The 13,905-nt window shown below is 42.9% G+C and overlaps 3 protein-coding genes across 3 annotated transcripts; 1 reads left to right on the top strand and 2 right to left on the bottom strand.

Annotated features, from left to right (window-relative positions):
* Window positions 1-350: 350 nt before the first annotated feature.
* LOC147611326 (uncharacterized) lies at window positions 351-7,487 on the top strand. The gene is made up of 2 exons (XM_086784867.1): window positions 351-452; window positions 7,182-7,487. The coding sequence occupies exons 1-2, from the start codon at window positions 372-374 to the stop codon at window positions 7,485-7,487; spliced, it is 387 nt and encodes a 128-aa protein (XP_086640993.1). The 5' UTR covers window positions 351-371.
* A 1,521-nt stretch (window positions 7,488-9,008) lies between these two features.
* On the bottom strand, window positions 9,009-10,019 carry LOC147611325 (uncharacterized). The gene has a single exon (XM_086784866.1). The coding sequence runs from the start codon at window positions 10,008-10,010 to the stop codon at window positions 9,009-9,011; it is 1,002 nt and encodes a 333-aa protein (XP_086640992.1). The 5' UTR covers window positions 10,011-10,019.
* A 21-nt stretch (window positions 10,020-10,040) lies between these two features.
* On the bottom strand, window positions 10,041-10,808 carry LOC147611324 (uncharacterized). Its single transcript, XM_086784865.1, has one exon. The coding sequence runs from the start codon at window positions 10,806-10,808 to the stop codon at window positions 10,041-10,043; it is 768 nt and encodes a 255-aa protein (XP_086640991.1).
* Between the last annotated feature and the right edge of the window lie 3,097 nt (window positions 10,809-13,905).

Below are 13,905 nucleotides of genomic sequence, written 5' to 3'. Positions count from 1 at the left end.
TTCATTAAGTCAATTACAATGCATTTTATAGGGCCTCAATTGGAAGTTGGTGTGAATCCGCCGACAACTACTGCATAATCAGGGTTCTTCCTATTTGGTAACCTAATCATCTACCATCTTCGATGATCACGTCCTTCGTGATTGATGCGTAATTGATGCAAGTTTCAACAACAAGCACGGGGAAGTTATTCCGTCTCTCTCGGCATTTTGAATTGATGAAAGCTTTGGAGATTGGAAAATAAATGCTCATAGTATCTTCCTATTTGGAAAGCAAGAGGAATTGAAGATTTGAATGGGAAATAAAGGTGCCTTCCGACTTCATGAACGGATGAGAGAGTAATTTACCAGCTTTCAAATTGCCATACCTCAGCATGGAAAAGATTAGCGTTGCTACTGTGAACATGGTAGCTGAACAGTTGAATCGCCTTAAAGATTTGCCAAGAATACCGCAGGTATTGAGCCAAATCCATTCGCAAACCATTGAAGAAATCCGGGACGTGGTAGTGCTTCGTGGTTCTATAAAAGGGCATCTTCATTTGTTGTATAGAAAATTCATGGAGGATCTGAGTTTAAGCATCAAGGGAATGTGATGTAGTGGAGGCATGTTGGAACTACTAGTAAGAGTAGTAGAGGAGCACACCATCATAGATTAGGGAAGCAAGAGATGTCAGTGTGATGGACGTGAACGTAGTGGGGAATGGGTAGGCAGTGTGATGGATGTCAATGTAGTGAGGGAATGGGCTAAGGGAGGATTTCGGGTAAGAAAGTGCTCGTCGCTACTCGTTGGATTCAATGTTCGCCGGTCCATGGATTTCAGGCACTTTTCTACCTGGATTTCCGGACCACGGCATGTTCCCCCACATGGAGGGCTGGAGGGAGGGGCTCATGGTAGTAAGGAAAATGGAGGGAGGGGCTCGTGGTAAGGAGGAAAACAACAGCTCGAAGGGTGGTTGGCAGCATGGAATTAATTATTGGGACACTTTCCCTCTGATAATTGGGTCCCATCCGACGGTGGATATTTAATCTCCGCTGACTGGACCTTTATGAGAAGAAAGACCCCAAAGATGACACTTGAAAGGATGAAAATGGGGAGAACAGTCTAGTTTTTGATAGTCGGCAAGCGTGGTTCTAGTGGATTGGATGTGCCTAAGAAATCCGGTGGTTCTACTTGGTCGGACATACTGGGAATAGTCCATTGGATACCAGCAAGAATTTGCTAGAGACCTTTCGTGAATGGCTAGCTACGTACAAAGATAGTGTCTCTCATGGCTATGCCAGGTCTCTCTAGAGATAGTCACTCCGCTATGCTAGCATTCATTCTAGAAAACACTGACAACTTTGGGAAGCTCATTACATCACATGGCATGCGGTGTTGTGCCCCTTGCTTCATGGCTCTTCTTACAAAGTGTTATTAGGACACTATTTCTTCCTCATCAAGACAAAGTCGACTTATAGTTTTCAAATTTCGTGAACATTTTCATATTATCTACAGTGCAGGAAACTACGCTTGTGACAATTACTCTTATTAATTTGGGACGTGGTGAGCTCTCCTATAAGGTTCCTCTCTCCCTTTCCCCCTCCCTCTTCTATGGTTTTTCTTCCCTCTTCTTCTTGTCATGCATTCCACCTACATGCCAAAGCTATGGTTTGTGTTTGAACCCCATTCTGTTGGCAAAAGAAATTGAGGTAAGAAATAGCAAGATGGGATAGAGAGACGCTATTACTCGAGTCACCCATGCAACAATATTAATGAAGTGTCTTATGGAATTCGATTTCGAATTGCCAAACCCCAAAAATACGATCATTAACATTATTCAATTACCAAGGCTTATGGTAATTTCAAATATCAAGGTAGTCTCTTATAGAACTTGATTTCAAATTGCCAAACCCCAAAAACATGATCACTAACATCATTAAATCACCAAGGCTTATGGTTATTTCAAATATGAATGAGTTTGCTCTAGATAGAGATTATGTGACTTTCGATTATCGATGATTTTGCAACACTCTTTGAAGGATGCTCATGTACTACCAGGATCTAGTAAAGATCAAAACAAAAAAGGTAAACTCTTTTCTTCTTCTCACCTTCTAAATATAAAGCCAATATTTTCAACTTATGTACAATACATCCCTATCACCACATTTGAATAAAGTGTTCATGATCGTAATTTTTGAAGTGACGTATTATGCACGGGATTGTAGCACTTAGGAGCAACTCCAGGAACTTATTACTAATAGGAAATCCTTATTGGATTTTCTCGATGGATTCAATCAAATTATGCTGAGAGAGATCATGGATGGTAGTATCTCATCCCCAATTCCACAGTTATGGCTCTCACACACCTTCTAGTTTGATGAAAAATTTCTCCACTCCTCCTAGCACTGAGTCCCTGTCACTGTTGAGAAGCAAGGATCAAGTCCTAAATCCTCCTGAAGCTAGCTCCCTGGAATGGGTGAGAGGCAAGGAACAAATCCTGACTTCTCTTGGAACTGAATCTGGGGAGCTGTGAGAAGCCAAGGCATAATGACGGACTCCTCATGATGAAGCTGCATCTGTGGGCCAGGTCGTGGAACTCGACTCCTCCTGAGAATCTGAATCAGACAACTGAGGCCCGTGCTGAAGTACTGTAGAGAAGTCATGGGACTCCTCCTGAGAAACTGAAGCACAAAGCTGGAACTCCTTCTGTAACTGGTCCTGGGGGATGGTGAGAAGACAAGGCATGGGACCGGCCTTCTCCTAAGACTGAAGCTGAGGACCTGAGAAAGAGCAGGGCTCCTCCTCTAACTGAGAACTGCGGGTATCTGCTGAGGTCAGAAGCGGGTCCTCCCTCCTGAAGTCTGGCACACCTGTCACCTCCGTGGGGAACTGCGGGGAAGAATAGAAGAGAGTGGCTCCTCCAAGCTGATAGATGGCTGGTCTACCTTGCCTTGGTTGAGGGTTTCCCCTCCTTGAGTTGAAACTGAGGGTTTCCCCTCCTAGAACTGCTGGAATGAAGGTGGCCCCTCCTGTGAGGACTTGAGAGGTCCCCTCCTGCTTAGCTTCTTGGACCTGCACTGCTTCGACCTGTACTGCTGGATCTTCTTGAGAAGCTCCCTCCTGCTTAGCCCTCCTGGACTGGAAATCCTGAGGAACCCTGGTGAATCTCCTGGGTGGCAACGCTCGGTAAACTTGGCAGCTCTTGTGAAAGCCACTCCTGTTGAGGCTCGAGCTTGAGGCACTGTACCTCCCTAGAGACCTTCGGTTGAGTAGACTCCACTACTAACCGGGACCTTGAGATCTCCGCTTGTTTGGTGAGCCAAACTGTCTCATACCATGGAACCTCCTGGTGATCCGGAGAATCTTGAGATGGGTCCTGAACTGGCTCCTCCTGTGGTGGCTCCTGCTGAAAGACGTCGTCCTCCTGTGAGACCTCCTGGGGAGAAGCATCTTCTGTGTCCTCGAAAAACTAGCTGAACTTTCTAAACTTGAGGGTTCCTGGTAGGGATCCTCCTACTGAGACTCTTCTTCGAACTCAACGTCCGTCTGTGAGTCCTCTTGATGAATAGCACCTTCTTCTTCTTGAACCCTGCGGGTATGCTCTAGCCAAAGCGGGGTCATCTGCTTCTGTGTGGAACAACTCCTGGACGTAGGCTTGGATTTGCTGCTCCTCGGGTCATGGTCGAGCTCCTAAAACTTAGGAAGACAAAGCCTATCAAGCAAAGAACAATTTTGAACCATCTTGATATACCTTTCCTTCCGTTGACTCCTTTCCTGAAGGATTGCTTGGAGTCGTCTCTGACTGCTAATGAGCTCCTAATCGAGGCTGATCTGCATCGTGGAAAGTTCTGCTGACCGCTCCCCTGACGGCTTAGTTGAGGCATCTTCTTCTTGAAGCTGTGCGGAAGCAAAACTTGATCTGCATCTTCTTCTTCTTCTTCCCTCTGGGAACTTGAGGGAAAAACTTTTCCTGGGTCTCTCTCCTTCTCTTCCATGTTGCTGGATTTGCTCTTGGTGCTCCTCTGAAAGCTCTACCCCATGCTTGGGTAAGAAGCTTTAGCACCTTCTTGTGGTGTTGCTACTCCAAAGTTCTGATGCATCTAGCATACTTTGGATGCTATCTTCTTGTGATTGCCATAACTTGGCTCTGATACCAATGTAGCATACTAATGTATCTACCATTGGTGAGCTTGGATACTATCTTCTTGTGATTGCCAGTACTTGGCTCTGATACCAATGTAGACATTCAGTGTTATGGACCACCATCAGAGTTCACAGCAGCATGGTGGGCCAATCAGGTTTCAGAAGCTCCAAGTAGATTCTCAGGAGTCTACAGGGAGCTATTGTTTCAACCACAGGAGGTTCATCTTCCACAGCACCCCGGAGGAGCATCTCAGCAAAAGTTTCAGCACACAGATCCAGATCCAGATTCAGATCCAGTTGTAGAGCAAGACTCAGTCACAGTTTGAGCTTCAGTAAAAAGGATTCAAGTCTCCAATCCATGGGAGGAAAGTGAAGATAAAGGATCGCAATTCACACCCCTGTAACAAGTTAAGCAGGATGGGATGTCACATGCACCATTCTCATGGTGGCATGTGTCATGACTGCTAAGCTCAGATGAGCTCTGTAACATAGTTAGAACCCATTATAGGTGACATGTGGAAGCCATGGCCACTATGAGCCCTTGTCCAGGGACAATCAGGCCATGAGCTACCTAGGTCAAAGAGCCTTAGGGTTAACAGATAAGTCCAGATCCCACTGGAGAACTTAGTTAGGTCAAGCCTAGGTTAGGGTTTGCCAAAACAAAGACCTATTCATGGTCAAGGATGGCATAAGATAAGTGCCTCAGTCAAAGGCCAAGCAGAGGACAAAGTACAAGGCAAAGTACCTCATCGTTGAGGGCATCAGTTGCAGTAGACAAAGGGCAGCAAAGGTATCCAGTCATGGTAGCCAAAATAGGTGCTAAAGTGCCCATAGAACAGTCGACTAAGCTACAGCCAGATAGCCGACTATTGGCAGCAGCAGAAGACTGCCAGAAGACGGCCCAAATAGGCCGACCAATAGGGCAATTTATGGCAGCAGACCAGCAGCAATAAAGTCGGCCAACTAAGCATTAAATGCCAGCCGACCAGCTCCAGGAAGTCGGCCATTTCAGTCAGCATATAGGCCGACCAGTTTGCAGACCTGGTCGGCCATCTAGTCTGCAGATTTCCTCCAGCCTATATAATAGACCCCAGCCCTCCATTCCATTCATCAAGTGCTCAGCCAATCCAGCACTTCAGTGCAGCAAGAAGGCTCAGTCTACAGCCTTCTAGCCCTCAGTTTCAGCAAGTCTCAGACTCTCAGCCAGCAAGCAAGTCGCCTTTGCAGTCCTTACCTGGCGACTCAGTTCCAGCAGCAAACCATGCAGTTGCAACCCTCCATCAGCCTCCTCAGCCAGTGCCAAGCTCAGCCCTAGCCTCTCCAGCAGTCGTCTACCAAGATCCAGCCTAAAGGAGCAGCTAGAAGCCATCCAGGAGGACCAAAGACAGCCATGTCCAACAGGGAGGAGCTCCATCCAGCTAAGGGAAAGAGATCCAAATCAGTCAAGGAGTTCTAGACAGTTAGGGCTATGCCAAGGCATGCCCAAGGAGCTATTCATGCTCACAATTTGTATACAGTTCTCCATCAGTAAAGCAAATACCTTACGGGGGGCAAACCTCACCAAGGGAATTTTCCTATACACCTGCATTGGAAGACCTTCTCCACACATGTACATAAACTTGATCCTATGTGCAATCAAATCATTCTTTGTGTGTGCATTTCTGGCATCCATTGTCTATGATTTGTGGGAGGACATTTCATTATATAAGGCATCCTGATTGTTATTTCTATTATAGGATTCTGCATTAGCTTGGATCCATGTGTCAATATGCATTTCCTTTTGGGCCCGGTTCTTTTTCCATGCTAAGACGTGCTGTTTCAGATAAGATATAGCAGGCCTTATGATGGCGTTTTCCTCAAGTCAAGGCCCAAAAGTCAAGGCTGAAGGGACACTATTTAGCAAAAATATGAAACGTTATAGTCTATTGGGTGCAAATCGGGACTCTAGATGGTATAGCACAAAATTCATGTCTATAGCAAGTTTTTCTGCGTAAAATATAAAATGAATCGAGAAGATAACATTTTGTTGTGAGGAGAGCAGGTTCTATACCCTGTTTCCCTTTCCCTTCCTTGTCTCTTTTTAGTCTTCCATCGTCTTTTTTTTTTTCAAAAAATAGACTTCTATTAAGTATGAAAGAAGATGCCGGAGTAAACTCCAAGGCATAAGTACATGTCATGCATGAAAAAACACTAACTCCTAAGTAAGAGAGGTAGTAAAAATCCAGGGTGGAGGCTGGAAATGCCACCTCATCCCTGTAGTAGTCTCAGAGCAGAAGGGAGAGCCCCTCCATTCTCTGAAAAAAACAACCCTTCTGGCAGATGCTCTACGAGAAGGCCCCTGAATACGATCCCAAATGGCCATCAGAGTGTGAACAATATCAGTCCATATACTAGCCATAGTCTGGGATGGATGAATCTGCACTCCCTCCATAGCGTTTGTGTATCTGGCCCTCCAGATGTGCCAGGAAACAATGCTGTGGCTACAATCTCCCAAGAGGTGTCCATGGAGGAACCTGTGCTCTGAACTGCTGTACAAGTACCATATCGAGAGTACAGATCTGAGCCCGATGTCGTGAGATAGAAATAGTCTTCCATCGTCTCAGCATATCTATGTAACACTTTTTTGGTCTCATAGTCCCTTTGGTTTTTTTTGCAGATGTAATAAATTCTTTTTCATTCTTGTAATAAAATATTTGTTTTTTTTTTTTTTGTTGGAGCACTACTATCAAAATTTCATATTTTTGTAGAAGGCAGAATGCTGGCCTCCAGGGGGTATTATTCAATAACATATTTGGTAATAGGTATAAAGGAGAATGTTATATGTGTGCTCATCTTAGGATTCTTTCATAATCCACCCCTCTTCTCTTACCATCTTCTTTCTTCCATCTCCTCTTCATTTTTACTTGTTGGGAAAGGTAGTCTTCAAATGATATGTTTTGTAGTTTTTTAAAGCCATTTTTGAGGAACATTGTTGGTTGTGAACTGTTGACTTGAATTTTCTGCATGATGTGAAAATTTTTAATATCCTGAAAATCTTGGTTTCTGGTAAATCCTGGAGCAGACTGCTGAGCATCCAAACCCTGGAAGACCATATGCTGGTACTGTTAGGACAGCCTACCTTCCTAAAAACAGGGATAGGGAAGAAGTGCTTGAGCTTTTGAAGAAGGCTTGCAAACAACGGCTGCTGTTTTGTGTTGGAACCTCTGTTACGACTGGCCAAAGTGATGATGTCTTTCAGTGGGTCAGCTTGATGATGGTGGTTTTCAGACCACCTTTAGTTTTCAGAGTTGGAAAATTCAGAAGGGTTCTTGGGATTATTGTATCTGCACTTCATGCATTTCAAAGTGTTAGTAGAGGGGTAGAGTGAATGAAGTCTCGGCAGGGTCAATTAATTTGAAAAGAGCAAGGCCCACAAAAGTTGCAACTGTTCAATATTTACAGTACTTTCTTATGTTTCTATTATGTCATGCTACTTCAGTTCTGCAAATTTACAGAAATCATGTGCACTGATTGTGCTGTTCACTAAGCTAGCTTCTGCCTTTTGTCTAATAATTTGAAGCTTTGAATATTCTCTTCTAACATTATTCAATTTAAACAGATGATTTGTCAGTTTCTTGTTTAAGAATTCCAGGATATTATTTACAAAGATCCAGATTATTTTAATAGGCTTCATCGGTCTATTTTTTATGGAAGAATTGCCATGTCAGTTAGAGACAATTAGACATCTGTTGATTCATAAGTCGGATCTTTTATGAAATAATTGCATGGCAGTTAGAGACTTTTTTTTTTTTCGGAAAAGAAGAGCCAAGCATATTACCAAGACAAACCAGGAATTACATCAGCTGAGGCTGAGAACCTGCCAAAAAGGCAAGAGGTGCCAAGCCCTGAAATACAAAAAGGGGGAGAAAGGCCCCTATCACTCCATGGAAAACTCTCTCAGGGTATGAGACATTGAGATGTGGGGGAGGAAAGATTCACCACGCAGAGGAGATGCACAGAAATCAAAAAAGAGACCCTGACAGTGCCAGGTCCTCATCAAGCACCCATGTCACGCTTGCTAGGACTTAGGAACCCTGCATGCTGTCCCATTTTCCTTTCAACGAGTGAACAATATTTGACCAAGACCGTGTGGCTTGGCGTGTTGTCCTCCTGCCCTAATGTGTGGCTGCAGTGTGCTTTCTCAATATTAGATCCCATGGGTCAGGTCAGGGGGATGCACACCAGCAACGATAGGATTTGAAGGGCACCCAAATCTTTCATATGACAGACACCTAAAAATTTTGCCCTTCTTTCAAGAAGAACAAATTTCTACAATGCCCGTCTAATGACAGATGAATAAAAAATTTTCCTATCGAAAGATCATCGTGATGCTTGAGTCATGTACAAATAGATACAAAGCATTTTGTATTGTGTTTACAAGATTTTATTTTAAGATCGTTATCAGTTATCAATTGCATAATACTTATTGACATTTAAAAGCATATCCATATTTATCTATATAAGAAAAAGTTATAAATTTATGGTACTAACACAGAAGATCGTACAATCATCATCTCATGGTAACTTTTATCACTACATTTATCCAAAGTAAATTTATTTGAATTCATATAAACAACTTACATCATAAGAGAGATTTTCATGATAACTTTAAATGAATTAGACAAGATCTTCACTTCATACAATATTTAAATCACTTAATCTCACCTTAATCTAAAAATCTTCAACAAAATCTTCACATTAAGCCCTTGAATATGCAAATTGAATAATGTATACAAGGCCAATATAATAGAAAGCAAATAAAAACCCAGGGGAAAAAACCCCTCTTAAAGAGGGTAAAAAGTGCCCTGGAACCTAAAAATCCAAAATGCATAAGAAGGAAACTTCAAATTCAAGCTTCTCGTATAGAAGTGGTCTCCATGGATCTTGATCTTCTACTCTTCATAGCTTTCCAAGCTTCAAAACATTCATCCCAAAGCATGTCTTCAGGGTTGTCTACCTTGGGAGTATTCAATCCCACAAACATCACCAATCCCAACATATCAAGGGATAACCTATTCCGAAACTTGTCCTTGATTTTATTCATCTTTGAGAAACCTCTCTCACATGCTACAGATGAAAGAGGTAACAAAAGCAAGGCTCTCCAAAGCTTCATAGTCCATGGAAAAGAGAATTCCCATTCTTCATGATTACAACAATCTTGCCAAGCAGTATGCATATTCTTTTGCTTAAAACAATTTCGCATCCGTGAGACAAAAGATCTACGCTCTCCTTTGCATTCAACCTCATTCATGAAAGAGCCAGATTCCTTTCCAAAGTGCTTGCAAAGAGTTTCCAACCATAGTCGTGAGGCATCATCAAGCTTTTCTAAATCTTCATTATAGTCTCTTGGAGTAAAATACTTCACAGCTTCAAACAACTCAAAATCAACCTTAAAACGATTCCATAAAGCATCCACTAAACTTCTAACATAAGTAGTAGCCATCATTACTAAATTCTCAATCACTATATGTAGAGTTTCATATGCATTCACAATATCTCCTTCACACATAGGCCCCAAGTGTAAGACATGTGAGTGTATTTTGCCAGCACTATCTGTAAAACTCACCACCCCATTTTGTCCATGAGCCATGGTCAAAAAAGCATGTGTGTGTTTTGTATCAAAGCCAAATACTCGACCCAAGAAAGACATTTGAAGTGTCTCTACAACAGACTTTAGATGACTTCCAATAGCAGAAATATCTGGATGCTCCTCTTGGAGCTTGCAATTGAGCACATTTAATTCTCCAAGCACATCGGCAAAGAAATTCAAAAGAAATTGCACCTTATAGTTTGTCAATGATGCATATAACTCACTATCTTCATGCTTCAATGCTGTCAACAAAGCTGGCATCAGACGCACCACTCTAACCATGACTTGACCTCAAGACAACCACCTTACATCGTGCATCTTTAACAATTTCAATTTTCCATGTCTACCAAGATTGAATGCCTTTACAATTTCTGCAAGAGCTGCATGTCTCTTTGCCGATCTACAAACCCACTCAAAGAGCTTTTTTGCAATCTTATCCACAAACTTGAACTCTTTGAACACTTTAAATGCATCTCCAGCTGCAAGTGACTCCCTATGAGCAACACAATGAAAGCTCAAAAGATGTGGAATATTTTGCTTCAACCTTGCAACCACACCATTTGCTGAGCCTGTCATGACACTTGCACCATCGGTAGCAATACCAATCATCTTGTGCAAAGGCAACTCCATTTTGGCCAAAAAGTCAAGCAAAGTTTTACTTAAGGCCTCTGCATCACCATTTTCGATTGGCAAGAGTTCCACAAAGCATGTACATATTGGGCCATTTCCACAATTTTGCATGTACGTGATGTAAACAATCATGTATTGTTTTGTACTAATATCAGTACTCTCATCGATTTGAATAGAGTAAAAAGGACTCTCAACAATGTCCTTCTTTAATCTATTCCAATATACATGTTTGATTGCCTTGGCAAATTCCTTTCCTGCATCTTTACTAGTGTACGCAGAGTACTCACTAGTAATTGGCATATTAGGTGTGCGCAAAAATCTTTGAAAGTTGCATTGGTGTGGAAACTCTTCAAGAGGTAAATTTCTTTTGAGTACATACCACATGCTTTGCATGACCGTGACAATCCTATCCTTCTCATCATCTGTCATAATCGCAATATGCTTCTCAATGGGAAGTGTTGAGCGACTCTCATGTTCTTCCCATATAGCCTTTGCCTGTATATGCTCTTTAGAGAGACTATGCTCATCTAAGGCACTCCTTTGTTTAGTTGTAGCACCTTGAGGTTGAGCATAAGGATTCCTTTTGTGTGCATAGGTACACCACCTGCATTTGAGCCTCTCTTTTCCATCAGGTCCATCAATAGGGAAAACCCATGTATGCGAAATTTTCCAACTTTCCAAGAAAATCCGCTCATACTTTTTTTTCTCTTTTGTGGCTTCTTGTGCAGCCACAACTTGACTAGAAGTGGCAGCATTACGTTGATCACTTGTTACATTAGTAACTAGACCATGAAGCCCAAGAGATTGCTCAAGGGTTTTCTGTTTTTTGCTTTTTTCAGGTCGACCAAGTGGCGCCATATTCTGTACATAACAATAAATAATAATGTGATTTGAAATGCTGTGAAGTTTTCAAGATACTGCTATAAATCTCATATCTTTTTCTATCCTTAGTCTATAATGTAGGCAGTGTTCTTTGAATAAATACATTATTAAGCTTCATGCTTAGTATGCCAACGATTTCATGTCTTGTGCAAGTAGTCATAGAATTCACAAGTAAAGATAATGCGTGAAAAGAAGACCAACCTTTAGATCTTGGAGATAATGTGGTGGTTGTAATCAATGTCGTCTCAAGACTTGATGACTCTTGAATTCCTTGGATGATGTCTTTGGTCCATATAGATTGTGTTCACTATTTGAAAGACTTAGAACTAGAAGTTAGATTACTCCAGATGATGCCGTGGATGAATCGTCCACCAGTCAGTGCAGTTCCCGCTGCTACCACACAGTACAGTTAACAGCTAAGCATGCACCCAAAAAGATGGCAACTTGACTGCATTGAAGCGTCCAGTTGTTGTGTTCACGGCTGCAGCCCAAGAACCCTACACCATAGTAATATGAAATGGCAATTTCCTGGCTGAAACTGCAGAAACTCTGTTTCTCTAAAGGCATCGTTTCTGTTTCCCTTTCCCCTTTCCTAATCTCACCATGGTCAAGTTTCCCAGCGCTGTGATGTAGCCCATGGTCAAGTTTCCCAGCGCTGTGCTTACTGGGGTAGTAACAAAGAGTAAAAGACAACCATGCATTATGCATATAAGATAACTGAAGATAGCAGTTAACTCACCTGGGCAAGGTCACCGGCAGGCTACAGCATAGTCTCGTACTAACACATGAGCATTTGAATTTTGGCTGCACAAGTAGATTAATATCATGAAATTCAAACAACAAACGCAATATGCTGTTGCTAACTTCTAATGAATATAACCTAAGAAGGGGTCTTTGAGCATACCTTCAAAACTTTCCTGATATTCTGAAGCACTTGAAGGTGACAACATCGACTGAATCAACTGGAAACGATGGCTGAATACTGCAGACAAATTCTGGACACCTCTGGGAGGGAAGCACCCCAGGAGCCAGAGAAAAGGGCTGAAATAAGTGCCGAACTGAGGGAGAGGTGGGCAGGAAGCAAGGTGGCCAAGGGCTGAAGTGAGCTGGACAGCAGCAGGCAAGGTGCACACTGCGGACTCACGACAGAGCCCACAGCAACAACACGAGCAGGATGTTGAGTTACCATGCGGTTTACCGTGATGAGACAGGAATGTTAAAATAACACAGTGTGGCGCATATTATACAGCAAGCTTACCATCCAACAACAAGACATTGTCTCAGGCAAGACTGAGAACCGAGCAAAAGGAACGGACCACGGTGGCTTACTCAGGCGCAGACACATTCAATCACAAATTCCATGGTGTGATAGTAAGGCCGGCTCCAATTTAATAAACATACAATTGCATGCCGACATCACCCTTTAGACACAACAGTTAGATAAGATTAACGTTCAATCAATCCCTGCGAGACCACCCAAATTCCAATAATAATAGACTCTCATCATTGCAGAGGCTCGAGCAGGGAGCAGAGGCCAGGAAGGAGGGCGAAGTTCGAACTAGAAGCAGGAAGGCACTGGGCACTGGGCAGGCCGCAGGAGGAGGCTGGCCGCTGGAGTGGAGTGAGAAGTTGAGAACTGAGGCAGGGGGGGGCTTCATAAATAGGGCCAGAGGCCACCGAGTCCTGACTCCTGGGCCGAGGGTCGCTGCCAAGAAGGAGCTGGTTTGCTCAGCGGTCTGCAAATGCTCGAATGAAAACAGGTCCGCCTTAATCATATACAGGGAGTAAGCAGCTGGCACATGATTCTTGAGAGCCCGGAAATGGAGCTGGCCAAGGGTAAAGATTGGCATTAGCTCAAGAGCAAGGTAGTAGCTTGCAGGGAAAGAGGGCCAAACTCGCTGGCACTCGCTGCACGGCGCACGCAAGGCAAATACCAGAGGGAGAGAGAGAGAGACGGCGTTCGCTAACCTAAATTACCCCTTTATCCCTTTACCAAAATTACTCTACAAGTTCCAACGTTCTCATCCATTGTGTCCTTTGCTTTGTAAGGCTTCACTACAATTGTATTTCTTTTATTCCTTTTGTTTCACATTGCTTTAATTAACTAACCAAAGGCCTTTTACACACACACACACACATCTCCTGCCCAATGACAAGTTTTGATAACTTCCAAGTTCCAACTACCCCTTCACCAAAATTCAATGACATTAATTTAGCATGCAGGGCAGGCTGGACATATAATTTTAAATTTTATTTTTGAAGGGCATTTCAAAAAGTTGCCCTTCTTTTGACAAGTGTATAAATTTTTTGCACATCCTTATGGAAGGGAAATTTTTTGTCTAGCTCGTCCTTTGACAGGTTTCGTCTCAAGTTGGCCTTCATACGACGGGTAGACGGCTCTCGGAAGGGAAGATGGGCGTCAAATCCTATCGTTGCACACCAGTAAACTGACCAGCTTAACTGGTGGGTCCTGTTAGAAAATTGTGCCTAGGTCAGGAGAGGTACGAGAGAGAATGACTAAAGTCCCTCTCCAAACTAGCTGTGATCGTGGGTTGTTGCATTACTAACTGGGCATACAATTTGCTAGCATTGAGGGGGATATTATGATGTCACAATCCAAATATATTGGATGTCTTTTGCAACA

This window comes from Cibotium barometz, chromosome 47 (genome assembly GCF_041138505.1).
Source record: "Cibotium barometz isolate CiBa-2024 chromosome 47, ASM4113850v1, whole genome shotgun sequence".
In the NCBI taxonomy this organism is placed as follows: Eukaryota; Viridiplantae; Streptophyta; class Polypodiopsida; order Cyatheales; family Cibotiaceae; genus Cibotium; species Cibotium barometz.
This window is presented reverse-complemented; position numbering and strand designations above follow the sequence as displayed.